The sequence below is a fragment of the Humulus lupulus genome, chromosome 4 (genome assembly GCF_963169125.1).
Source record: "Humulus lupulus chromosome 4, drHumLupu1.1, whole genome shotgun sequence".
Taxonomy (NCBI): Eukaryota; Viridiplantae; Streptophyta; class Magnoliopsida; order Rosales; family Cannabaceae; genus Humulus; species Humulus lupulus.
The window spans coordinates 160,130,881-160,157,091 of NC_084796.1; the positions used below are offsets into that span (position 1 = coordinate 160,130,881).

Below are 26,211 nucleotides of genomic sequence, written 5' to 3' on the forward strand. Positions count from 1 at the left end.
TCGATGGGAAGCTCTGGCGTCTAGGATGGTCGGAGTCCCTGAACATATTTTAGAGGGGAGCTTCATCAAGGGTCTGAAAGAGGAGATCAAAGGCCCACTACATGTTTTGTAGCCAATAGGCTTGGCCCATATAATGGACACGACCCAACGAATTGAAGAGGGTCACCAATTGATAGGGTTGGGCTTCCATCTGAGAGGGGGCATGACTAGGGTCACTCCCAGCCCACTCACGATACCAAGACACACATCTACAACCACTTCTTTCAAGAGTTCACACGTAGTTATTCTAGGAAGTTCTGGGCAGCCTCTAGGACACACGATCACCACGCCAGGATTTACAAATACAACATCCATGATGAGGAGGTTGACGAAAGCGGAATACCAAGACAAGAAGGCCTATGCGGTCTGTTTAAAATGTGACAAGAATTTTCATAGAGGGCATATTTGTGAGCAGAAAGCATTGCAGGTGATGCTCATCTCGGAGGACTTAGAAGAAGAATTAGAAAATCAAGACTCCCTTGATTCGAGTATAGAGACAATGCCAGAGGAACAACTAGCGATGTTGTCAATGAATTCTTTAGTGGGATATCGTCAGCTCATACAATGAAAATAGTAGGGAAAATAGTTGAACACCCAGTGACTGTACTCATAAATAGCGGGGCAACCCATAATTTTATCTCGAAGGAATTGGTGAAGGCGGCTCAAATTCCAATCACAACCACTTCGACTTATGGGGTGCTGTTGGGGACTGGTGGTAGGGTGAGAACGGAGGGAATTTGTGCTAAGGTGGAGTTGGATTTGGGATCCTTACGAGTGGTAACAGACTTCTTTCCATTGGAATTGGGAGGAGCTGATGCTATCCTTGGAATCCATTGGTTAGGGACTTTGGGAAATATTCAAGTCAACTGGCACACAATGGTGATGAAATTTGAGTTAGGAGGGTCATGGATTACATTACAAGGTGATCCTGGTTTATGTAAATCCCGAATCTCTTTGAAGGCTTTGATTCACTCCACGCATAAGGAAGGGCAAGGATATTGGATTCAGCTAGGGGCCTTAGCAGTCAATCACGATCCAGTTCAGCTAGCTATGTCGACAGAGGTTATGGAACTATTACAAAAATATGACTTTGTTTTTCACATGCCAGTGGGATTACCTCCAAAACGATCCCAAGAACATAATATTTTGTTGAAGGACGGGGCAAGCCCTATTTCTGTTCGACCCTACTATTATGTACAAATACAAAAGGATGAGATCGAGAGGTGCAGTTGGCGTTTTTATGTGGATTATCAAGCTCTAAATAGAGAAACAGTGGCTGATAAATTCCCAATTCCGGTTATTGACGAGCTCCTGGATGAACTGTACGGGGCACAAGTATTCTCTTAGTTGGACCTTAAGTCGGGGTACCACCAAATCCGAGTGGCGGCAAAGGATGTAGAAAAGACGACTTTCCAAACACACGAAGGACACTATGAATTTTTGGTGATGCCATTTGGCCTTACTAATGCTCCAGCCACTTTTCAAGCTTTGATGAATGAAATATTTCACGACTTTTTGCGAAAATTCGTACTGGTTTTTTTTAATCACATCTTCATTTATAGTGCATCTATGGAGTAACATTTACGACATTTGGAGTTGGTCCTAACTCGCCTCAGCCAACATCAACTGTATGCAAATAAAAAGAAATGCCTGTTTGCACAAAAAAAGCTTGAATACTTGGGATACATAGTTTCAGCGAATGGGGTTTCGGCTAACCCAGTCAAATTGGCAGTAATGTCTCAATGGCCAATACCAAAGTCTATTAAGGAGTTAAGGAGGTTTCTCAGCCTAATAGGTTATCACAGAAAATTTGTCAGAGGATATGGACAATTGGCTAGACCTTTAACAAATCAATTAAAAAAAGATGCATTTAGTAGGAGTGAGGAGGCACATGAAGCATTCGTGAAGATTAAGCAGTCAATGTGTGAGGTCCCAGTTTTGGCTTTGCCCAATTTTTCCGCCCCATTTGTCGTAGAAACGGACGCATCTGGTACGGGCCTTGGGGCTGTGTTAATGCAGCAGCATCGTCCCATCGCATATTTCAACAAGGCATTATCGCCCCGCGCCCATTGTAAATCGATTTATGAGCGATAGCTCATGGCTATGGTGCTAGCTGTACAGAAATGACACCCTTATTTGTTCGAACGCAAGTTTATCGTTCGTACTGATCAAAGAAGCCTACGGTATCTACTTGAGCAGCGAATGGTGGCTTCCGAACATCAGAAGTGGCTAACAAAACTCTTGGGATATGATTTTCAAATACAATACTGGCCAGGCCTTGAGAACAAAGTTGTCGATGCACTCTCACGTGTTCACCAAGTGGTGGATTGCCAAGCTCTCTCAGTTCCTTCCTTGCTTTCTATTCCAGATTTGTAGAACCATGTTGCTACTGACCCATCTCTGTCAAAAATCATCCAACAGCTCCAAGATGGAAAAGTGTGTTCAGACTATTCTTTCACTCAAGGGTGCTTGAAATTCAAGGGTAGGCTTGTTTACCCATCTTCTTCTCCTTTCATACCAATTTTGTTGCAAGAATATCATGGCAGTACCTTGGGGGGTCATGCAGGAGCTTTTCGAACTTTTCAAAGGGTGGCTGCCGACTTTTATTGGCAAGGAATGAAGAAAGACATTCAGAAGTTTGTGGCTGAATGTCATACATGTCAGCAAAACAAATATTTAGCTCAGTCCCTGGCTGGTTTGCTACAGTTGCTGCCTATACCTGAGCAAGTGTGGGAGGATATATCCATGGATTTTATCGAAGGACTACCGCAATCTAATGGATTTGATTCTATTTTTGTTGTTGTTAATCGATTGAAAAAATATGGGCATTTTGTACCTCTTCGGCACCCATGTACCGCGACCACCGTAGCATCAACTTTTTGTGAAGGAAGTGGTAAAGCTTCATGGTATTCCAAGATCCATTGTGTCGGTTAGGGATAAAAAATTTCTCAGTTTATTTTGGAAGGAACTATTCAAGTTACAAACACTACTTAAGCATAGTTCAGCCTACCATCCCCAAATAGATGGTCAAACTGAGGTTGTCAATCGGTGCTTGGAAACATATCTTCATTGTTTCGTTAGCTCTACGCCATCACAATGGGTGAAATGATTGTCGTGGGCAGAGTATTGGTACAACACGTCTTATCACTCTTCAGCTGGCATGACGCCTTTCAAAGCTTTGTACCACAAAGATCCACCACCAATAATTCGTTTTGAAGGGGGTCACACTATTGTTTCTACTGTTGAACAAAATTTGCAGGCTCGTGATGAGATTTTGGACTTGCTGAAAATGAATTTGCAGCGTGCTCAACAAAAAATGAAGCATCACGTAGATAAGAAAAGAAGAGACATTGAATATGGGGTTAGAGATAGAGTTTATGTGAAACTCAAACCGTATCGGCAGAGATCATTGGCGCGATATAAGAATCATAAGTTGGGACCACTCTTTTTCAGACCATTTCAGATCTTATCTAGGGTGGGGGCTACGGCTTACAAGTTGCAATTACCAGACGATGCAAAAATACATCTTGTGTTTCATGTCTCTCTACTCAGGTCGGCTTTGGGAGCTCATCAAACATCAACAACTCTTCCTAAAGAGTTAACCTGAAGTTGTTTTGGATGTGAGACTAGGTACACACAAGGAACAACCCCAGACACTAATTAAGTGGATGCATCTACCTGAGTGTGAAGCTACATGGGAGAATTTCACCACAATACAACAACAGTATCCCACTTTCCACTTTGAGGACAAGGTGCGTGTTTGGGCTGAGGGTAATGATAGACTACCATTAACATACGTGTATGCCAGAAGGGATAGGAACAAAAGGAATGACAAGTCAGCAGAGCCATTTGGCAGAGTTAGTTAGAAAGGGTTTTGTGGGGTATTGAGGGTACACAATAGAGTCTGTATGCCTTAGAATAAATAGTGTGGGAATGGTACACAATAGAGTCTGTATGCCTTAGAATAAATAGTGTGGGAATGGTATTGTAAGGGTTGTCCATTTTATCTTAAAACTTTATCTGTATTTGGAGACAACCAATCGAATTCTTTGGTATTCAATGAAAAGGCAGGCTGTTTTGAGGCAAATTGTGTTACTGTTCTATTAAATTTCTGTATCAATATATAATTACTTACCAGACAATTGAACATGTCATGCATTCACCTTTAAAAAAGAAAAGAAAAGAAAAGAAAAAAAAGAATAGCACTTTGAACAAGTCATCGGTAGCCACTTATAATGCATTAGACAATGTGTAAACAAATGAGACCACTTTCACAAACTCACAAAAAATGTGAAGGTCTCTATCTTTGATTGTGTCTGAAGGTCTTAGTTTAGCTACTAAACACCGATAATACACACATCAAATTCTCTTTCAGCTTTTGAAGTCAACGACTCCATAAAAAAAAAATATGACAGTAAATATCTGTTTGTGTATGTGTGTTTTTTTAATGGCTAAATATACTAGTTCATATATGCGCCGGTATATATCACTTCTTATACAAAGTAAATCAAATATTAAATTTGATTAGTTTTAACGTGTACTCATTGATGATATGTAGACCATGCATTTTAAAAGGATTTAAAAGATTGACACATCGAATTAATAGACCCAAAATTTGGTCATTCAAACTTCCACACGGTATTGCAGGGCAGTACCTCTTCATCAAAGCACTAGTATTTCGGTACCCACTAATGAAATAAATAAGAAAGTTTTACAAGAGTAAAAGTAAAATACAATCGGTTGTTTTGTTTTTTTTGTTTTTTTAGTGTTTGTCACAAAGGAAATAAAAATAGATCTCTAATATTCCTTTATTCTTATTTTTATCCATGTTGTATAATGTCTCAACAAGCAAACAGCAAAACTCAACAAAGATCGATATATCAGCAAAAACTAACCAGAACAATTAAAATATAAAGCTAAAAGAAATGAACACCAAATGATTATGTTGGAACTTTTTATGAATTATTTAAAAAATTGAAACAATTGAGTTGTGTGTGATATGGGAAAAGTCCCACATGGAATTGAAACACTCTTCATAGAGTGTATATAAGTTGCAAAGTCTATGTCTTGGGGTGTGCCCCAAGGGGTACCCAGTTTTGTGCGAATGGGTGAGGACTCACACACTTGACCGAGCTGAGCTGGCGGGTGGTGTGGTGTCTTATTTTTAAGTTTTAATTTTTTCTTCTTTCAACATGGTATCTAAACGTTTATCATTTTTTAATTATATTAATTTTAAAAACGTTCATTTTAATAATACCAAAACGGTTTTTATTTTGATTAGATGAACATAAACGTTTTTTGCCGTTTATATCCTCCTCTGATTTAATGAAAAACGTTTTTAGACGTTTTGGGATTTTCTTCTGTGTATAAGTTAGATAGAGTTCTTTTGAAAAAGAAATACAGAGTTCTTTTTGTTCTTTCTTGGTTCTACGAAATTTCTCAGAGCAATTTTTATAAAGGGTGTACAAGAACGATCCTCTCGGTGCAGGGAGGAATCGTACAGAGGCTGTTTTATCCTGGGGACGGCGTGGTTGATAGACTGCCGTGCACACTTAGGGCAGAGCCGCGAAACGTCTTAAAGAGAGCGACTTTGTCCGCGACTCAGCCAGAAATATTGATCGGTAATTTCGTTCCATTATATTTTTCTATTGTGGAATATCAGATTATATACAAGTTTAGATCAATAATTTGATCCTGCAATTACACTTCACTATGAATGTCAACAATTACAATCATCGCAATTGAGAATCTTAATCATGTAGTCTCTGAAAGCTAAAACAACCATTCTTGATCTCTCTTTCCCTGACTCCAAGTACTCCCAAGCTCTTAATCTTCAGTTCACACAATTTTTTCTCTTTTGAGATTGTAAAACAAAGTTGTGTTATCTTATACAAATAAATAGGTTGGATGAGTATTTATAAGGGAGAATTCCTTTCTAAATTAAAAAATTCGCGATGATATGTTAAGGCATGCAAAACAGAAGTTGAAACTTTGAAGAATTAACTGTAGAATTTTAATAATTAAAAAATAAAAATATTAATAAATAACCATAAATTTAATATATATGTACCGATTGTTAGTAGTAACCATAGTTTTAAAAACTACTGGTGTTTATAATATTTTAGTTCAGAAATTTGCAGCAAAAAATTAGTAAGTAGTTAAAAGATTGTACTTAAGTTACTAAGTAATATAAAATATTATTCTTAAATCACTAAATAAATCTTTTATGCGACAAAAATCAATTACAGTATAAAATATTGCATTTAAGTCACTAAGTAATATTTTGTATTGTAAAAATCACATTTCACTCTAATTTTTTCTCAACTTTAATAAATTAATATTAATATATATTTCTAACATTACAAAATTGTTTAAAATCTGTTTTAAAAATAAAAAATAATTTAAAGTTTGCAACATGAAAAATGTATTTAATTTTTGTTAAATTAAGTTATAGAAAATTTACAACTTAGTTAAGTTAAAATTAAATAATTTTTTTATGTTAGAACTTTTAAATTATTTTTTAATTTTAAAACATATTTAAAAAAAATTTCATGCTAGAAATATATACTTTTAGGTTGTTAATAATTAATTAAAATTGAGATAATGCAAAAAAAAAAAATTAAACTCGAGACAAAATTGGTATAAAATATGAGCTTTTACAATAAAATATGAGCTTTTACAACAAAAAGAACTACTGAGTGATTTAACTCTATATTTCAGACTTTATTTACTTGAGTTTTACTGCCAAAAGTAAAATAAGCGCAAATTCCCATTTTAAAAAAATATTGCACAGTAAAAATGCGTTTTAAAAAGAACACATGCTGTTGTAAATTCCAAACAATCATAAAATTCAAATAAATATATAGGAAATTCTCCTATACAAGTAATTTCATTAATAATTTAAATAGTTTTCAATAAAATTATGCAAATAATAATACTTAGTTAATCAAGTCATTATGTTACTTGTGTTAACCGCATGCATTAATTAATCAAGTCAACGGAACTCAGTCACTCAGTCATTGCCCTCTTCCTTGATTAGAAAATTTTGAACAAGCCCACAGAGATACTTTTTTCTCTTTCTCAATATCACTGCTTAAGTTTCTCTGTATAAATACAATCCCATCCAAATCCAGAAAGACCAACAAACTATTTTTTTTTTGTCTTTTGTTACATCTGTTTATTTTCGTCGTTTGTTGCGTTATTCAGAATCACAATTCAAAACCCATTCTCTATATATCTCTTTCATGAGATCTATAGCTTAACTTATCCCTTTTGTTCATGATGGAGCTTCTTTTAAAGCCCCTCACCATCATAATCTTTTTATTTTGCCTGACAACCTTCTCTTCCACCACTCACGGAGAAGAAGAAGATGAGAAATTCAGAGAGTGCAACCGTCCGTACGAGTGCGGCGACATAAGAAACCTTTTTTACCCGTTCTGGGCAAAAGGCCTACCCAGCTATTGCGGCCACCCGGGATTTGAAGTTAGCTGTAGAGAAAACCAATCTTTTATCATGAAGAATGAAATTGAGTACCGCATACTCAGCCTCACACACTCGGAAGATTCTATTAATACTTTGAGAGTGGCGAGGGTGGATCTGTTGAAGGGTCCTTGTTCTCCACAAGTTCGTCACGCCAACACCTCTTTGAATTACCATTTTGGTTTTCCCATCAGTTTCCCTCCAACTGTTAAAAACCTCACTTTGTTCTATTGCAATGATACGGATTTTGAAAAAATTAAACCTGTACCGAATCACTTTTCGTGCCATCATGATCATCATGGCAAGCCTGTAAAAGTTTTCTACGAAGACGAGTCTTCGTTGGGACACAAGGAGCAGAGACTCCACCTCTGGCCGGGGTTGTGTAAGGTGTTTCGGGTTCCCATTGTTTGGAATGACGATCTTGATGATGAGTTCATGAACCATGGCGATAGTTCAATGGAGAAAGTTGTTGGTAAGGCTTTGAATGAAGGATTTGAAGTTAATTTCCCGGATTTTACAGTATGTCAAGTATGCAAGAAATCGGGTGGGATTTGTGGTTATACCAACACTTCCATTCAGTTTTTTCGCTGCTTTTGCGACCGTGGGGTAGAACATCCATCATGTCCTCACGCTCATGGTACGCTTCTTTTTAATTCCTTTAAACTTACTTAACTTTAACTGCAGTTTGACAGTTAAATATATATATATATATATGGTTTTTTCTTTCTTTATTTATATCCAAGGATTAAAAGGGTATAACATATATTAAGAGATAGTATGTAAATCCACGTAAACAAAATTAGTATATCACTGCAAAACTTCTTAGAGTGATGCATTGTTACTAGTTAGACTCCTTGCCATTTTCATATTTGTTTGTTCTCTGCTCCCCTAAGCTCTTCTTGATCAGGTAACGAAATAATGTTCGTAGAGTTACTTTCTCCTTTTTCAAACTTTGTAGTCTGTAGTCACTACTCTTTACTGCTTCTGCAGTGTAAAGGAGGAAATCCTTCTTTATCACCTAATTAAAGATATTATAATTAGGTGATTTCCACGTTTTGTGTGGGAATTTTGCATTTCCCATGAGCAGTTGTGGTGTCTGATGGGCACCACAACTAATAAAATCACATATGAAATGGTTTAGTGATATACATTCCTACAAAAAAACTAGAAGTATAACACTAGGACGCACATGTGGTGTCTCACAAACACCACAATGAGAAATTTATTAATGTAAGTACTACGGGACAGTTTGTGGCGTGCAACACGCATCGCAGTTAATATATGAATTACTGTTGTGAAATTCATCAATGTAAAAATATACTATTTCGTTTCGAACACCGGTTAGTGATTAAATTTAATATTTGATCTCACTATTATAATTTAAGTTGCCTTGAGCTACATATAATGCTTTATAACAATGTTCTACATAATGTCTCATAATTTTAACATACGTGCTGTTAGCGCTTTCATTTATGAAATGAAAACATATTAAATGGTAGGGTACATAGTAATTAGATTATTTTAATGGTATCCCATCAAACACCATTGGAGGTTCGAACTCCGTTCAGGTGACATTTATATTCTCTCTAAAATTTCTGCATATACATAAGGGCTATAAACATATCCCCTTCAATATATATATATATATATAATTTCATAGGTATTATTATAATAGTAGGTCCTACCCATAAACGATTAAAAGTCATTACCGTGTCTAGATAGCTCTAGAATTCTAGAATGCTCTAGAATATACTAGGAAGAACATAGAACATTTTAGAAAGTTCTTGAATAAACTCATAATTAATTAGACAATATAGAGAGTTCTAGAAATATTTAGAAAAATGTAGAAAATAGTTAAATAAATTATAAAGTTAGAAAATTAGAAAGATGTGGATATTTCCTTTGTAGCCTATAAATACAAATGTAATGAGTGTCCAAGGTTGTAGCAAAAGTAAGTGTCCCAAAAGTGAGTCCTATATAAGTGAGTGCTCCAAAACAAAGTGTGTAAGTGTTTAGAGTGTGTTGTGATAAAATATTGTATTCAAGTCTTGGTGTAATTACTTTTGTAATTAATAAAGTAATTACGTTTTCACGTGTTGTGGTGTTTAACAATTGGTATCAAAGTTAGGTTGTGAGATCTTTTGAAACTCTGAGTATGCTTTGTGGTTGCAGCTTTGACTGAACTTCCACATCAGAAAAGATTTCTTGAGATTGTCATTGAGAGAGCTTTCTTAGAGTTGCTTGTTAAGTTTCTTTAAGATCGTGTGTGGTTTAGTACTACAAATTTTGTTGTTTAAAATCAAGCTTGCTTGGAAAAAATAGAATTTTTGCCAAGCCATGATGGGTGACCTTCAAGTGGTTGGTGGAATTAAGAAACTTAACTGTCAAAATTACAACACGTGGTCGTTGCATATGGAGGCATATCTCCAAGGCCAAGACTTGTGGGAGATCGTTAAAGGCAACGAGGTCACACAACCAGAGGATGCAGGTGCTCTAAAGAAATGGAAGATTAAAGCTGGAAAAGCATTGTTTGCTATTCGGACCACAGTCGAAGATGAAATGTTGGAGCACATCAGGGAATCGAAGACACCAAAGGAAGCATGGGATACTTTCGCATCATTATTCACAAAGAAGAATGATGTGAGATTGCAACTTCTAGAGAACGAGCTTCTCTCTATCACACAACGCGACATGACGATCAACCAATACTTTACCAAGATAAAATATCTTTGTCGCGAAATCTCTGCATTAGACTCTATTGCTGGTATGTCAGACTCCAAAATTAGAAGAATTATTATTCATGGATTAAAAACTGAATATTGAAGTTTTATTGCCACAATACAAGGTTGCCCAAGCCAACCTTCTAGTACTGAATTAGAAAACTTGCTCGATGACCAAGAAGCGTTGGCTAAGCAATTATCTGGAGTCTCGATAAAGAGTGACGAAGAAGCACTCTTTAGTAGTAATAAGAAAAGTTGACCCCGACCAAGTTCTAGCAAAGGTTCTAGAAGATATGATGACAAAGATGGTCATCATGGAAGCTCCCAAACAGGGGGAGCTCAAAAGAAATACAACTAGGGTGTCCAATTTAAGAGTAACAATAGATATGATGGTAAATGCTACAACTGTGGGAAGACGGGCCACATTGCTAAAAATTGTTGGTCCAAGAAGAAAACAGCAGAGGGCAATGCAGTCACGTCAAACGCAGGACGAGCAAGCGATGAAGAATGGGACGCTGAAGCATCTTTCGCTGTGGAGGAAGGAGAATTAGCTCTGGCAGTTACTGTTCCTGGACCAATCGACTACAATAATGATTGGATAATTGACTTTGGCTGTTCAAATCATATGAAAGGGGACAAAGAGAAGTTGCAAAGCATGACCGAGTACAAAGGTGGTCGCGTGGTAGTGATAGCCAACAACTCAAGATTACCGATTGCCCATATCGGTAAAACAAAAATAGTGCCACGATTCAGTACAAAGGAAGTATCACTCCAGGATGTCTACCATGTACCTGGAATGAAGAAAAACTTATTGCCAGTAGCGCAACTTACGACATCAGGACACCACGTCGTATTCAGTCCGCATGATGTCAAGATATATCAAGACCTTAAGATCTCTGGAACACCGATTGTGAAAGGGTGACGTTTAGAGTCTGTCTATGTAATGTCAGCAGAGTTGGCTTATGTAGACAAGACTCGAAAGAACGAAACAATAGATTTGTGGCATGCAAGGCTAGGACATGTCAGCTATCATAAACTCAAGGTGATGATGAAGAAATCTATGCTGAAGGGTCCCCCTCAACTCGAAGTTAGAACAAAGACTGTATGTGCTGGCTGCCAATATGGTAAGGCACATTAATTACCGTATGAAGACTCAAAGTTCAAAGCCAAAGCACCGTTGGAGCTAGTCCATTCTGATGTGTTCGAGTGAGTCAAGCAACCATCGATCAGCGGCATGCGGTACATGGTTACATTCATTGACGACTTCTCTCGATACGTATGAGTGTTCTTTATAAAAGAAAAGTCTGAAACATTTACAAAATTTAAAGAATTCAAAGAAATAGTCGAAGGAGAAGTTGGTGAGAAAATTCAATGTCTACGAACAGACAATGGCGGTGAATACACATCACATGAATTTTCTCAGTATCTACGAGAGTGTTGCATACGCCATCAATTCACATGTGCCAATACACCACAACAGAATGGAGTAGCAGAGAGGAAGAATCGACACCTTGCAGAGACATGTCGAAGCATGCTACATGCAAAGAATGTTCCAGGAAGATTTTGGGTAGAAGGTATGAAGACAGCAGCTCATGTGATCAATAGACTTCCCCAAGCAAAGTTAGGGTTCGTTTCACCATTTGAGAAACTGTGAGGTTGTAAACCTACAGTAAGTCGCTTTCGAGTGTTTGGCTGTGTATGCTACGTGCTCGTGCCAAGTCATCTACGTAGCAAATTTGACAAGAAGGCAATTCGATCTATCTTTGTGGGATACGATAGCCAAAGGAAAGGGTGGAAGTGTTGTGATCCTAATACTAGAAAATGCTATACGTCAAGGAATGTGGTATTTGATGAAGCCTCATCATGGTGGTCACCACAAAAGGAAGAGTTGCCAAATTCTAGAGAAATAGAAGACAATTTGCAAAAGAAGATGGGGGAGAAAATTGTTGAGCTACATTCGACTCCAGAAATGGATGAAGAAAAACAAAGTGAGGAAGACAACGAAGAGGCAACACAAAGTCCCTGGCAAACAGGAGTGCATCAAAGAGCAATAGACGATGCAAGTGATATTCAATTCGAAGAAGTAAGTCCACAATCTCGGAGATCAACAAGAGCACGGAAGACGAATCCTAAGTATGCCAATGCTGTTGTAGCCGAAGAAGAAAAGTTCAGAGAACCAGATACATATGAAGAAGCGTCCAAGAATATCAAATGGATAAAAGCTATGAAAGAAGAGATAAGTGCACTAAAGAATAATCAAACTTGGGAGCTAGTGCCAAAGCCGAAGGAAGTAAAACCCGTTACCTGCAAATGGGTATACAAGGTAAAATCTCGCCCTAATGGATCGATTGAGAGATATAAAGCTCGATTAGTAGCTCATGGATTCTCTCAACATTATGGGCTAGACTAAGATGAGACGTTCAGCCCAGTTGCCAAGATTACAACAGTACGAGTCTTGCTGGCGCTTGCAGCATGTAAAGACTGGAGACTATGGCAGATGGATGTGAAGAACGCCTTTCTACATGGAGAACTAGATCGAGAAATATACATGGTCCAACCAAGAGGATTTGAGGATAAAGTTCATCTTGAGTATGTTTGTAAACTGAAAAAGGCGCTTTATGGATTGAAGCAGGCTCCAAGAGCATGGTATAGCAAGATTGCTGAGTTCTTAGTGGAGAGTGGATATGTCATGGCACATGCAGATTCAAGCTTATTTGTTAAAGTAAAGGAAGCAAATATCGCAGTTGTTTTGGTATATGTTGATGACCTCATCATCACTGGCGATGATGAAGCAGAAATTTGCCAAACAAAGGAGAACTTGTCAGTTGACTTTCAAATGAAGGGACTTGGAGAATTGAAACACTTCCTCGGATTAGAAGTGGACTGAACTAAGGAAAGTTTATTTCTCTGTCAGCAAAAGTACGCAAGAGATTTGTTGCAAAGGTTTGGAATGCTTGAGTGCAAGCCCATCTCAACACCTATGGAAACTAATGCCAAGTTATGCGCGCATGAAGGGCAGGACTTGCAAGATGGAGCAATGTACTGACAGCTGGTTGATAGTCTAATTTATCTAACATTGACTTGACCAGATATCTCGTATGCAGTTGGTGTAGCAAGTCGGTATATGCAACACCCAAAGAAACCTTATTTGGAAGCAGTGCGACGAATGCTAAGGTATGTCAAAGATACCGTTGACTACGATCTCTTTTATAAGAAAGGTGATGAGGTTAAGATAGTTGGATACTGTGATGCTGATTATGCTGGAGATCATGATACCCGTCGATCAACTACTGGGTATGTATTCAAGCTTGGATCTGGAGCTATATCTTGGTGTAGCAAAAGGCAACCAATGGTGTCTTTGTCAACCACTGAAGTAGAATATAGAGCAGCAACAATGGCAGCTCAAGAAAGTACATGGTTGATGCAACTAATGAAGGATCTACACCAATCTACAGACAATACAATACCGCTTTATTGTGATAATCAGTCTGCTATTCGCTTAGCAGAAAATCCAGTATTTCATGCAAGGACAAAACACGTGGAAGTGCATTATCATTTTCTGAGAGAAAAAGTGCTTCAAGAAGAAATAGAGATACAATAAATCAACACAGACGATCAAGTTGCTGACATATTCACCAAAGGACTAAGCACAATCAAGTTTTCGAAATTCAGAACTCAACTAAACCTCGTCAAACGAGAAGAAGCTTAGAGATTCAGTAATGAGGGGAGTGTTAAAAGTCATTACCGTATCTAGAATACTCTAGAATTCTAGAATGTTCTAGAATACAATAGGAAGAACATAGAACATTCTAGAAAATTCTTGAATAAACTTATAACTAATTAGACAATATAGAGAGTTCTAGAAACATTTAGAAAAGTGTAGAAAATAGTTAAATAAATTATAAAGTTAGAAAATTCTAGAAAGATGTGAATGTTTCCTTTGTAGCCTATAAATACAAATGTAATGTGTGTCCAAGGTTGTAGCAAAGTGAGTCTTATATAAGTGAGTGTTCAAAAACAAAGTGTGTAAGTGTTTAGAGTGTGTTGTGATAAAATATTGTATTCAAGTCTTTGTGTAATTACTTTTGTAATTAATAAAGTAATTACATTTTCACGTGTCGTGCTGTTCAACATAAACCCCACCCCTTTAAGCCCCAACAACTTTAACATATTTGTTATCAGACACAACAAATCATTAATCAAGAACGACATTAGCAAAGCAAGACACTTTACTTTATTTATTTTATTATTTTTGATGAACGATGGACAGAAATGAGTACATGTCTTTGATTGGGAATTGTTATGTTTAAGATTAGGACTAGCAAAGTTGTGTTTACATGGAAGGAGTTCTCGAGTGGACCCTGCCAAATGGCAGTTATCATATGGGACCTATAATGGTCATGTGCCTTGATTGGACTACATATACATACATTGCTCTTTGGATTTCTCAAGCAAAATATAATTTTAATATTACAACATTTTGGTTTAGTTTTTATTTTAGGGAATTAGCACTATTACTCCTGAGGTAGTAAAAAATTCTCAATCTGGTCGCAATCAAATCCTCAAGTCATGAAATAGTAGCAATTAGACCCAAATTATTAACTTCAGGTTCTTCCTCCATAGATGAAAGCTCCATAATTTTTTTTTATGAAAAAACTGTCCAAAATCATCATAAAATTTGATAATAGAACCCAAATAATGTTTGTTGCCTTTTGAAAAATTGATATTGTGGTGGAGATTATTCTCTCTCTCTCTGTTGTTTTTTGGTATTTTTGAACTGCAGCCACTTATTTAAAGTATTATGGGCAGAAAAGACGAAATGGTGCTATTTCACATATTAGAAATGATTTTTGAACTGCAGCCACTTATTTAAAGTTATATGGGCAGAAAAAAAATACAGGGCCACTTCTGTTAAAGTTTAAAATGAAGTTAATAATTTGGGTCTAATTGCTACTATTTCATGAATTTGAGGATCTCATTGCCAAAATATAAAATCTCAAGAACCAAGTTGAGAATTCTCAACCAACTCAGAGGCAATGGTGCTAAAAAGCTTTTTATTTTATTACTTTTTATGGGAGAATAACGGTATCCATTTTCTAGTTTTGCCAAATTGAAAAAGTCATTTATTATTCTTTCAAAAGTTCAGGATGAGATCATGCCTTTAGATTCTATTTATAAGTATATCTAACTAACACTATAAATTTAATTAGAAATAAATACTAAATGACAAAAGTATTATTGTCAAATTCCAAATCTTAAACATATTAAAATGGAAAGTAGAAAAAAATATTGTATATATATTTTTGTTTAAATTAATATAATAATAAATAAGTGTTTTTATAATTCTTATTTAAGTTTTATTTTGATTCAATACAAGTTTATACCAATGATATATATGTATTTTGATTTAATCAGGGTAGGTGTTAATTATTCGCTCGTCATCTAGTAAAAACTCAATAGCTGAATTCTTCTTTTGGTTGTTGAACTATAAGCAAAATAATCATTAGTTAAACATAGATTAAAACTTTTGAAAAATGTGTACCTCAAAGGAAAAAATAAAAGACCTTTTGAATTGCTCTTCGTTATTGAATAGAATGAGAAAGCAATTGCTTTGGTTCTGATCGAACCCAAAGAACCTGAAATCGTTATTCTCATTTTTTTTTAATTTTCTAGTAAAACGTCTGTCTCCTCTCTTTGATCAAGTCCACTGCCCGAAAAGTCCAAATCCTGTATTAGCTACTAAGGCTATCTCGAACCTTATCACCAAATTTAGTTTTGCACAAAAATCAAATATACATTTATATTTATTTTCCATTCCAACCACCACCATACCAAAAGTTACACAAAACATAATATTCTTTATTATTATATTATTTGCTTAATAAAATATAATATTCTTTTTATTAGTATATTATTTTATTAAAATCATCATAATTATTATATCTAATTAATTATTTTAATAAAAATAAAACTATTAATTGATTACATGACAATAATATTATAGATTATTAAAATTGGATAAATTAAAATATCATATTACATGTGCTAAAATAAATATTACATTACTAGAAAAAAATATATTACATTACATTAAATTAAATCTAAAACATAACACATACTTGAAAATGTTCTACAAGATTATAATCAATATTATGATTATTTCGGTGGAACTAGAAATAATTTTCCAAATTATTAAATTATTGTCTTAGTTTATCTCACTTCTTTCAAATTTATGTTATTGCTTTCAGTTTGATGTTTGATGTGTTTGATTTTAACTTTTAATGTATGTTTAAGTTTCTAATGTTTTAAGTTTGATTTTAAAATTGTAATAATGTTTTATTGTATTTTATTAGATGTTTCTTCAATTAATTTTAGTGTTAATCTTCATTTTCTTATAAGTATAAATATTAACTAAAAAGTTATACAAAAAAATTAATTATAATTTAATTAAATTGTAATTAAGAAAAAATTCATAACACTTTTATATACAATTTAACCAACACAAAATAAACAAATTTCTAAACTTTATTAACATAAATAATAATATATACATATATATATTTAAACATTATAAAATATAATATAATAATAATTTTTTTTTAAAATATAGTTGATATATATATGCAGTGTACTGTAGCTACCATGCATGTTATAAATTCATAAAATACTAGGAAACAAGAATGTATATAATTTATAACACAATGAGAAATTGAATAATAATTAAAAACACAAACCTGATTGTTCCATAGCAACAACTGTGATTTGGTAGTGGATTACTAAGCAATTAAGTCTTACTCCCTAGATCTCTAAATCAGAAACAAATGAATAGTTCAAACAAATGAATAGTTTTATCATAATTCTTGATGTTTTGGATATCACTTTCCCTAAAAAAGTGATATAGATCAGAGGAAACTCCCTAGTAATCTCTTAAATCCATCCATTTGAATATGTATATATAATATAAATCTTTTTTATTTCTAGTTTGTTGCGTGTGAGCCGCCATGAATTAATTAATATTCAACTGAAGAAAACTGTGAGCTCTTTATTATACAAGTCAACCTAATCTATTAGTCTCTTGTTTCTTAGAAAATTCCAACAAACCAATGAATAGTACTTCCCATATTTACGTTGAGAAATATATAAAGTAAATAAAGAAGAAGAAAACATTCACGTCTCTTTCATAATAATAATAATAATAATAATAACAATAGTAGCAGAACATATTTGCTTTATTTTTCAGAGTCATCATCAAAACTCAATTCCCATCTTCATGAGAGTTCAATAAGGTTCTAGCACACCATGGACCTTCTCTTGAAACCCCTTGTCCTTATCATCTTCTTGGTAGTCTGGTCCAAAACTTTCCATTCATATCAGGGCCAACAATTACAAGAAGAAGATGATGATAAATTCGCAGCCTGCAGTGTTCCGTACGAGTGCGGCGGCCACATAAAAGAGCTTTATTTCCCGTTCTGGGGAGCCAACCGACCCAGCTACTGTGGCTACCCGGACTTCAAAGTTTCCTGTGACCCCCAAAACCGCTCTGTTTTCAAAATCAAGGATATCGAGTACATCATATACAATATCAGTCATTCCAATCCAAACATTACAGTAAAAGCGGCGAGATTGGATCTGTTGGAGGGTCCTTGTTCTGGGAAAGTTAACTTTGCGAACGGCAGTTTGTCTTACCAATACGATGTTCCCATTTATTTCCCTCCAGAGATAGAAAATGTCACTTTGTTCTATGGTTGCCAGAATTCAGATAATTTGGAATGGTTCGGGGAGAACAAGTTTTCGTGTCCTGATCAAATTAACGGGAGTAAAACTGTTTATTATGCGAACGATTCTTTGCTGGAAACTGTGAAGCCCGAACTCGGGGAGTCGGAGTGGGAGTCGTGTAAAATCTTTCGAGTTTCCGTGTACAAGGACGCTCTTAATGAAAGCCCAGCAAGCCTTGCCGGAGATGCAGGGCAGAGATTTGGTGATGCTTGGAAGAAAGGCTTTGAAGTAGTTTATCCTGAATACACTTTATGTAAAGGATGCATGGATTCTCACGGCAGATGTGGCTTCGACAAAAATGCTAGTCAGTATTTTAGGTGCTTTTGTCCAAGGGGCTATAAACAACAAGCATCGTATTGTGAAAGTCCTGGTAAATCATACGCTTTCTTTTCTTGTTTAGATAATATATTAAGTTATGTGCTCGACAGTTAGAGGTCATAGCTGCTAATTGTTAGTCTATGTTTAATGAGAGGAAGATAAGTTAGCTAGGAAAGAAATAAATATATAATATTGTTCAAGGAAGAAACGGGAAATGAAATAGACAATAAAAACACCCTTCAACATGTTTGGAACAAGAGATTTAGAAAATGATATATTATAGTTGTACTACTACCATAATTCGAGTGGATTTGAAATTCCTTCAAATTGTGGATTTGAAATCTATGATCTTATATCTTCCCTCCAAAATTCCAAACTAGGACCCTTCTCTAATTTATACATTTCCTCATCCCTCTTATTTCTTTCCACTTCTCCCTTCCATTAAGCACCTCTAGTTGGAAAATTAAACATAGTCTAAGGGAAATAACATTATTGTTGCAAAAGCTTCTTGATAGTGACACTAATTTTGAATAAAGTATATTTTAGAATATGCTAATTTAGTTCATTTGCGTGCTTAGTTTCATTAAAACCTTTATCTGTGATAATCCTAATCAACTTAATACCAATCGACTGTGTTGTCCTTATGCAATGCCACATATATGATTGCATCACCATTAGGAAATGTAAATTATGTTTTTTTTTAATTAGTATCTCACCACATTGTCATAGCAATGTTTGCTATAATAAGAGACAACCTCTTACCATTTTTATTGGTTCTCTGCATTGACAAAGCTTTTTCGAACTTACATATATGTTGTTATATTAAGTTCTGACAATATATATCATTGTTTGCTTAAACTTTCTTGAACAAAAATTACATTGGTTAGATATAGGAATAGAATAGAATGGGTATTATATCGAGAACAATATTTATACTTTATAGACTAAGGCAGTTTTATTAAAAGAAGAAAATAGGCGGCTGATGAGATTGTAAATTTATTTTAAACTTTAATCTACTTTAGCTTCAAGACTGGAAAAAGATTTCTAACCATGGGAACTATAAAGTTGTTTCTATTTGTTAAGAATTATGGGGTTCTATTTTAAATTAAATTAGTGACAAGTGGAGAATAATATCAATTATATAATCCTTATTTGACTGGAATCTTAATTTTGTTATTTAATTGACAAAACGAATAATAAAATGACTATTGTATAGGAATATTATTTCATTGTAGAGGAAATTCCATCTGAACAAACATGCTCGTTCAAGTTCAAGTTCATTTATGACATTTGATCCATTTGATCACTCTAGGGACTACATATCCCTTATTCTATCAAAAAGGCTATCGGTTTAAGTGTGTAAGCTTTCGTTGACTAGAGATAATGGTCAATTGGTCATATAGCCGTGGTCATGTAATTTTGTGAAGACATTCGAAGACCTAAAGCTAATAGGTGGGCCCATGTACTTACGTGTTTTAAGTATTTTAGATAGTTAGATAGAAACGTGATAGGATCAACTTAGACCTTAGAGTAGTCATCCGTTGAATATGCTAACGGTCCAATTAAATAGGTAACCCATGCATAGGATTGTGTACAGACCGACCATTGAATATTTTACTTTTAGCAGTTGGCATTTGACCAATCATTTAATTTAAGAAAACAAAATTTGTAAGGCATCTCCTACCCATAATAATACATATGGTATTACACTAATATTAATACTAAAGAATTGTATCATCATATATATTTTTTTCCATTCTACCCACAACAACACACCAAAGTATATATTTTTTTATTATTATATTATTTTTTTAAAACATATAATTATAATATATGTACATTTAACAAGTTTTATTAGTGTTATATTTAAAAAGTAAAAAAATATACTAAATAATTTTTTTCCCTGATCTACAGTGCCACCTCAAATTTAAGAGGCTAATATGCTGTATAATATACCATTCGGTTGAAAAACAATTGATATAAAATCACCAAAATTTTTATGATATACTGTTCGGTTACCCTTAACCTAACACTAAATAGGATATAAGAAAAATAAAACTTATTGAAATCTTATTAAGTTACATTTATTTATTTATTCTGCTTAATTTTTTTTTTGCATCATTATTCGGTTTAAATTTGATTATTATTTTTTTAATGAATTTTTTTTTGTGGGGGATTTTTAAGGAAAATTTGATTATTAATTGATTGCATTTTTTTATTTGTTTTTCTTTCTATATATTGATTTTTTTTTTTAGATTTTTTTCTATATATTGATTGAATACAGCTAATTTAAAAATGTGCTAGTATATTTGGAATAGAGTAGATTACAGCTAAACTACTTAATATTTTTAAAAAATTGTATTTTTATACCTAATTTTTTTTTGTAGTAAATATATTCAATGTCTTTAAATTGTTATACCTTATACTCTTTTTTTTTTTTGCGGAAAATATACTCAATATTTTTATTATGTTGCAATTTTATACTTATTTTTTTATTACTTTGATAAATAATAAGGGATTGAAGGAAAAATATAAGATTTTAGTTCTTTTTTAAAATTTTAAATTATTTTCTCTTTTTTATTTTTTTTTCAAAATAACTATTTTAAATTGAACATTAATAAATTTTTTTATAAAAATTAATAATTTTTTTTTAAAAAAAAACTAAAACTTATATATTTTCATCAATTTAAAATATAAGTATTTTAAAAAAAAAAGAGTAAAGAAAAAATATAAGTTTAATTATTTTGATTAATTTTATTTTTTATTATTTTTTAAAGTGAAAAATAATTTAAAATTTTAAAAATAATTAAAATTCTATATTTTTTCTTTACTTTCTTATTATTTTTCAAAATAATTTTAAAAAATAAGTATAAAAATACAATATTTTAAAAATATTAGAAATTCTTACAGTAAAAAAAAAATAAATATAAAAATATAACATTTAGAAGATATCGAGTATATTTACCATAAACAAAAATAAGTATAAAAATATAATATTTTAAAAGTATGTATTTTAGGATGATTTAGTCTTTAGAATATTTAGATTTATCGGCACATTTTAATTTTAATCACTTGTTGGTCGTTTATTCAATAGCGCGTGTCATCATCAACCAATGATGACATGACATGGGATTCAAATCCACGTTTGAGGCAGCCGATATTTCTGCTGTATGCACATCCAAGCTTTTTTTTTTTTTCATTGCTGAAAAACAAAAGCTTTTTTAATATGTAATTTTTTTTAAAAAAAATTGCGTTATTGTTATTTTTTGTTTTTGAAAATTATTATTTTGTTTTTGTGTTCATTCATTGAATTCATATCTTTTAGAACTGAAAAATTCATATCTTCAAATATACCAAATATAGAATTCTTCTCTACATACATGCCAACTAGAATAATTTTGGCTTAGGTTGTTGAAAATAATTGTTTACATTTCCTTTGGACCCTTGGATTGCAGATTTATCCTCTGTTAAAGATTTAGAAATTTAGATTTTTTCATGTTTTTATTTTCAGCGTCAGAAAATTATATTAAAAAATGATTTTATTTACGATTTTTTAAATTATAATATTTTATAAAAAAGAAATATCTCCCTTCTACTTTTGGAGCATATAAAAGAAAAGTGCAATGAAATTTCCCCCTTCCTCTGCTTTCGGTTCAACCAACCATTAGTTTTATCTTAAAAGGTGAAGGTCGTCCACTTGATCCAATTTTCCACATGTACCACCACACTTGTTGATTAAGTTGGTAGGTACAAATTACAATCAAAGTAGTATTTTTTTAAGAGATCTTTTATTTTATTTTATGAATTACTCAAAATCTACTATTCTCATGCTTGAATAATACTACTTGAATAATAGAAATATATAGTAGAAAATTTATTTCCTTAGAATAAAAATTATGGCGTCACCATTACCAGGCGATGATGTTTTTCAACAATATATTATTTAACTTTAATTGGGGAAGAAATTTTCTTCCTGACTAAGAATTTCAAAGTTGTCAAAATCATTGATGTTTTGGGAAGTGGACAACATTTGTTAATGATCTTTGAAAGATTAGAAAAACCTCGCCTAGTTTCTTCTAACTTTGGTTAACGTTTTTAGATCAAAATTGGCCCTAGGTTTAAATTATTCGGTCCATTTGACATTATAAACCCTTGAATAAATCAATCTAATCCAAGAAAAATACTAGAAGAATAAAAGGTAGTTTTAGTCTCGAGGTAAAGCTTATAATCCCAAATCATTGTTCATAAATATATCATATTGTAGGTGCAAATTTTTTATATAAAAATATAAAACTTCCATTATTTGAAGATAGCTTCCCTTAGGTTAAAGTCTTGTTCCCAACCTATTCAACACCATTTAAAATGTTGAACGGCATATTTATGCTTGTATTAGAAGGAATCATAGTTTGGGGTCCACTTGGAGTTTTGAAATTTGGAGATTGCTAAAGTGATAATATCTTTGCTTTTGCTTCAACCATTCCTTTTGTGTTGTATTTATATTTCTTTTCAAACTCAATCATAAAGCCAAGTAAAACAAAGCCAAAAAACCAAGAAAAATTAACAGATTTGCTAGCTATATCAAGAAACATCTAAAAAATTTCTTGTGTGCTTTCTTTCAATTTTGTGTTTTCTTGTACTCTGTTTTCCTTTATTTCCCTGTCCTCCAAATGCACATCCTCAAACTCAACAACCATTTCCACATATGCATCTTCATCATCATTTTCATCTTTTGTGAGAAGCATACTCTTTCCGTAGACCAACAATTTGAGGCCTGCGCACCTCAAACATGCGGAAATGGACCAAACATTAGTTACCCTTTCTGGATTTCTCATCAACAAGAGTCTTTTTGTGGATATCCTAACTTTAGGATCACCTGCAGTAAAAAAAATCCTGTTCTTAGAATTTCCAATGATGATTATATCATCAAGGAGATATTTTACTCCAACCGCTCTTTTCTTGTAGCCAACGCTGCAGTTTACTACGAGAAATGCCCAGTTCCTCAACATAACTTCAGCCTTGAATTAACTCCATTTAACTTTGCTTCTGATCACATTGACTTTTCTTTCTTCTACAATTGTACCTCAAAGCCCACCGAGTACATCTATCCATTTCCAGTTGAATGTTATAGCAATGAAAGTCATCATTCATTTGCTGCTTTCCATAAGGAGGCATTGCAACAGGCAAACTTTTCGCTGGACGCATGCCAATCTTTAGTTAATGTGCCTGCTGAAATAGCTGATGGCGTAGAATTTACTAGGTTGCTCAAAATGAAATATACTGAAGTCTTAAAGATGGGATTCTTTTTGAATTGGACTGCACATAGTTGCAGCAGGTGCGAGATAAGTGGTGGCCGCTGTGGATATAATCATAATCAGTTTTCTTGTTTTTGTGGTGATCGACCTCACATGAAAGCCTGTGATGATGGTAACTTTGTGGGAATTCAAGTTACATCCTTTGGATTTTTCTTATGTTATTTTGTAACATTGGTTTTTGCTTTAATAAGACGAAAGAGTTATAAACTGAGTTACTTGTGTTTCATTGCAGGCTTCTTTAGTTTTTTGTCTACAGCTTTCTACATGTTTAATTATTTCTCTTCTTTAGCTTAGTGCAATAATTTCTTGATTTTACTAAATCTTCTAAAATTTTATATTTAGCTCATTAATTAGCCACCTTCTGATTACTTTTTTTTAAATTTTTTTTGCAGAAAAAATTAATTTTCGCGTCAAGAGTATCATAGGTAATACACTATATTTATCTCTGCTTTAGTTCATTGTGCCTATTCTTTCTTCAATCTTTCTATTTTTTTGGTAGAAAATGCTCTTTTTTCATTGAAACATCATTTAAAATCATATTTTTTTAAAAATGTTTTGAATATTTATTTCTTACGTGCAGCTGCTGTTGCTGCTGTTGCTGGGATAATTCTGATGGGACTTGTGTTCTTTCTCTATCAACATCGCAACAAAAAAAGAAATGCTCCCTCATATTTTCTGTCTCGTAGCATTTCTTCAAATATCTCTTCGGTGAAGGATATTGAAAAGGGAAGCACTTACTTTGGAGTACATGTTTTCACCTATGAAGAGCTTGTAGAAGCCACAAATAATTTTGATTCATCCAAAGAACTTGGAGATGGAGGCTTCGGCACTGTATATTTTGGTAAGGACAGTCACTTTTTTACTCTGAACGAAGATACTTAAGTCTTCACTTAAGGAGACTTCATGAAAGCTAGTTTAACACTTGAAAAAGAAAAAACCAATCGACTTGCTTTATGAATCTACACAGGAAAACTACATGATGGCAGAGAAGTTGCGGTCAAGCGTCTCTACGAAAGCAATTGCAGGAGAGTAGAGCAGTTTATGAATGAAGTTAATATTTTAGCTAGCCTACGCCACCCAAATCTTGTTTCACTATTTGGCTGCACCTCCCGCCATAGCCATGGACTTCTTCTAGTATATGAGTACATTCCAAATGGAACTGTTGCTGATCATCTTCATGGGCAAAGAGCTAAGCCTGGTGCAGTTCCATGGCCTATTCGACTGAAGATTGCCATAGAAACAGCATGTGCATTGACATATCTCCATGCCTCTGATATTGTCCACCGTGATGTGAAGACAACTAATATACTCTTGGACAGTAGTTTTTCAGTTAAAGTTGCAGATTTTGGATTGTCTCGGCTCTTTCCAACACATGTCACTCATGTCTCAACTGCTCCACAAGGGACTCCAGGTTATGTTGATCCAGAGTATCACCAATGTTACCAGCTGACCAGCAAGAGTGATGTCTACAGCTTTGGGGTGGTTTTAATGGAGCTTGTATCATCCATGCCTGCTGTTGACATAGCTAGGCACCGGCATGACATTAATCTGTCTACCATGGCCATCAATCGGATTCAAAATCACACATTACACGAGATTGTTGACCCATGTCTCAAGTTTGATACAGACTCTAGAGTGAAGCAAACAATAATAGCCGTAGCTGAATTAGCATTTCAGTGTCTTCAAAATGAAAAGGATATGAGACCATCTATGGCTGATGTACTGGAAGAACTAAAGGCCATACAGAGTAGAGCTTATGACACGAAGAATGCAAAGAATGATTCTACAGAAGATGATGCTGTGTTGCTAAACTGCGGTCCTTTGTCACTTTCGCCAGATACTGTTACAATAAGCTGGAGTAGCAGGAATACAACCCCAAGTGCAAGTGGTTAAGTTTCTCGTACATTTCACTTGGTATTCAATGAGTATAATGCAGCTGCTATATATGCCTTAAAGTGGGTGACTTTCATTTTTGTTTTCATCTACTAAATGTTTATCTCTATAATAAGATGTACATATTATGTGCCATTCATTATTGACAGACAAGGCTCATCTACTAAATGGTTATCTCTTGAATGAGATGAGCAGGTTTGTTAACTAATGTTTTTCTGACTTGTAAGGTGTGGTTGTTTTATTTATATTAGTTGTTAATGAGCAATGTCTTGGTAATTACAACTTTCAGCTTTGTATAGCGTGAACTCATGAAATAATTTTTTAATAAAAATTATACAGTATAGTCTATATTTTCATACTCCATAATCTATAGTAATTCATCTGGAAAATTAAAGTACCCCAAATCTAAAATATAACCTGTACAAAAGTAAAACTTATAAAAAAAAAAATAATTTACACTTGTAACATTAATTTATTTTTTCACTAAAAGAACAATATATAATTATGTTAAATTTAGGAAAAATTATATAAAATATTAATTTTCGCTAAAAAATTACGTTTTTACGGTCAAACATTTTTTTCTTTCAATTTTACGGTTTTAAGGAATTTTTTTATATTTTTACGGTTTTGTCTTTTTTTTTTCAAGTTGTTTTCACATTGTTTTTAGGTTTTTT

General features: G+C 33.7%; 1 protein-coding gene across 5 annotated transcripts in view; it reads left to right on the forward strand.

Moving 5' to 3' along the window:
- LOC133830935 (LEAF RUST 10 DISEASE-RESISTANCE LOCUS RECEPTOR-LIKE PROTEIN KINASE-like 1.2) overlaps positions 1-25,887 on the forward strand; it is a 48,242-nt gene extending 22,355 nt beyond the window's left edge. The window contains exons 1-4 of one of the 5 annotated variants that reach the window (XM_062261054.1): positions 7,154-8,155; positions 24,037-24,069; positions 24,225-24,485; positions 24,612-25,887. In XM_062261054.1, coding sequence (XP_062117038.1) covers positions 7,318-8,155; positions 24,037-24,069; positions 24,225-24,485; positions 24,612-25,537 — 2,058 coding nt within the window. In that variant the 5' untranslated portion in view covers positions 7,154-7,317 and the 3' untranslated portion in view covers positions 25,538-25,887. Of the gene's footprint in view, positions 1-7,153; positions 8,156-17,446; positions 18,385-22,236; positions 23,757-24,036; positions 24,070-24,224; positions 24,486-24,611 lie in introns of those variants that run through there. The other 4 variants (XM_062261052.1, XM_062261056.1, XM_062261053.1 and 1 more) reach the window with 4 other exon arrangements.
- The last annotated feature ends 324 nt before the right edge of the window (positions 25,888-26,211 follow it).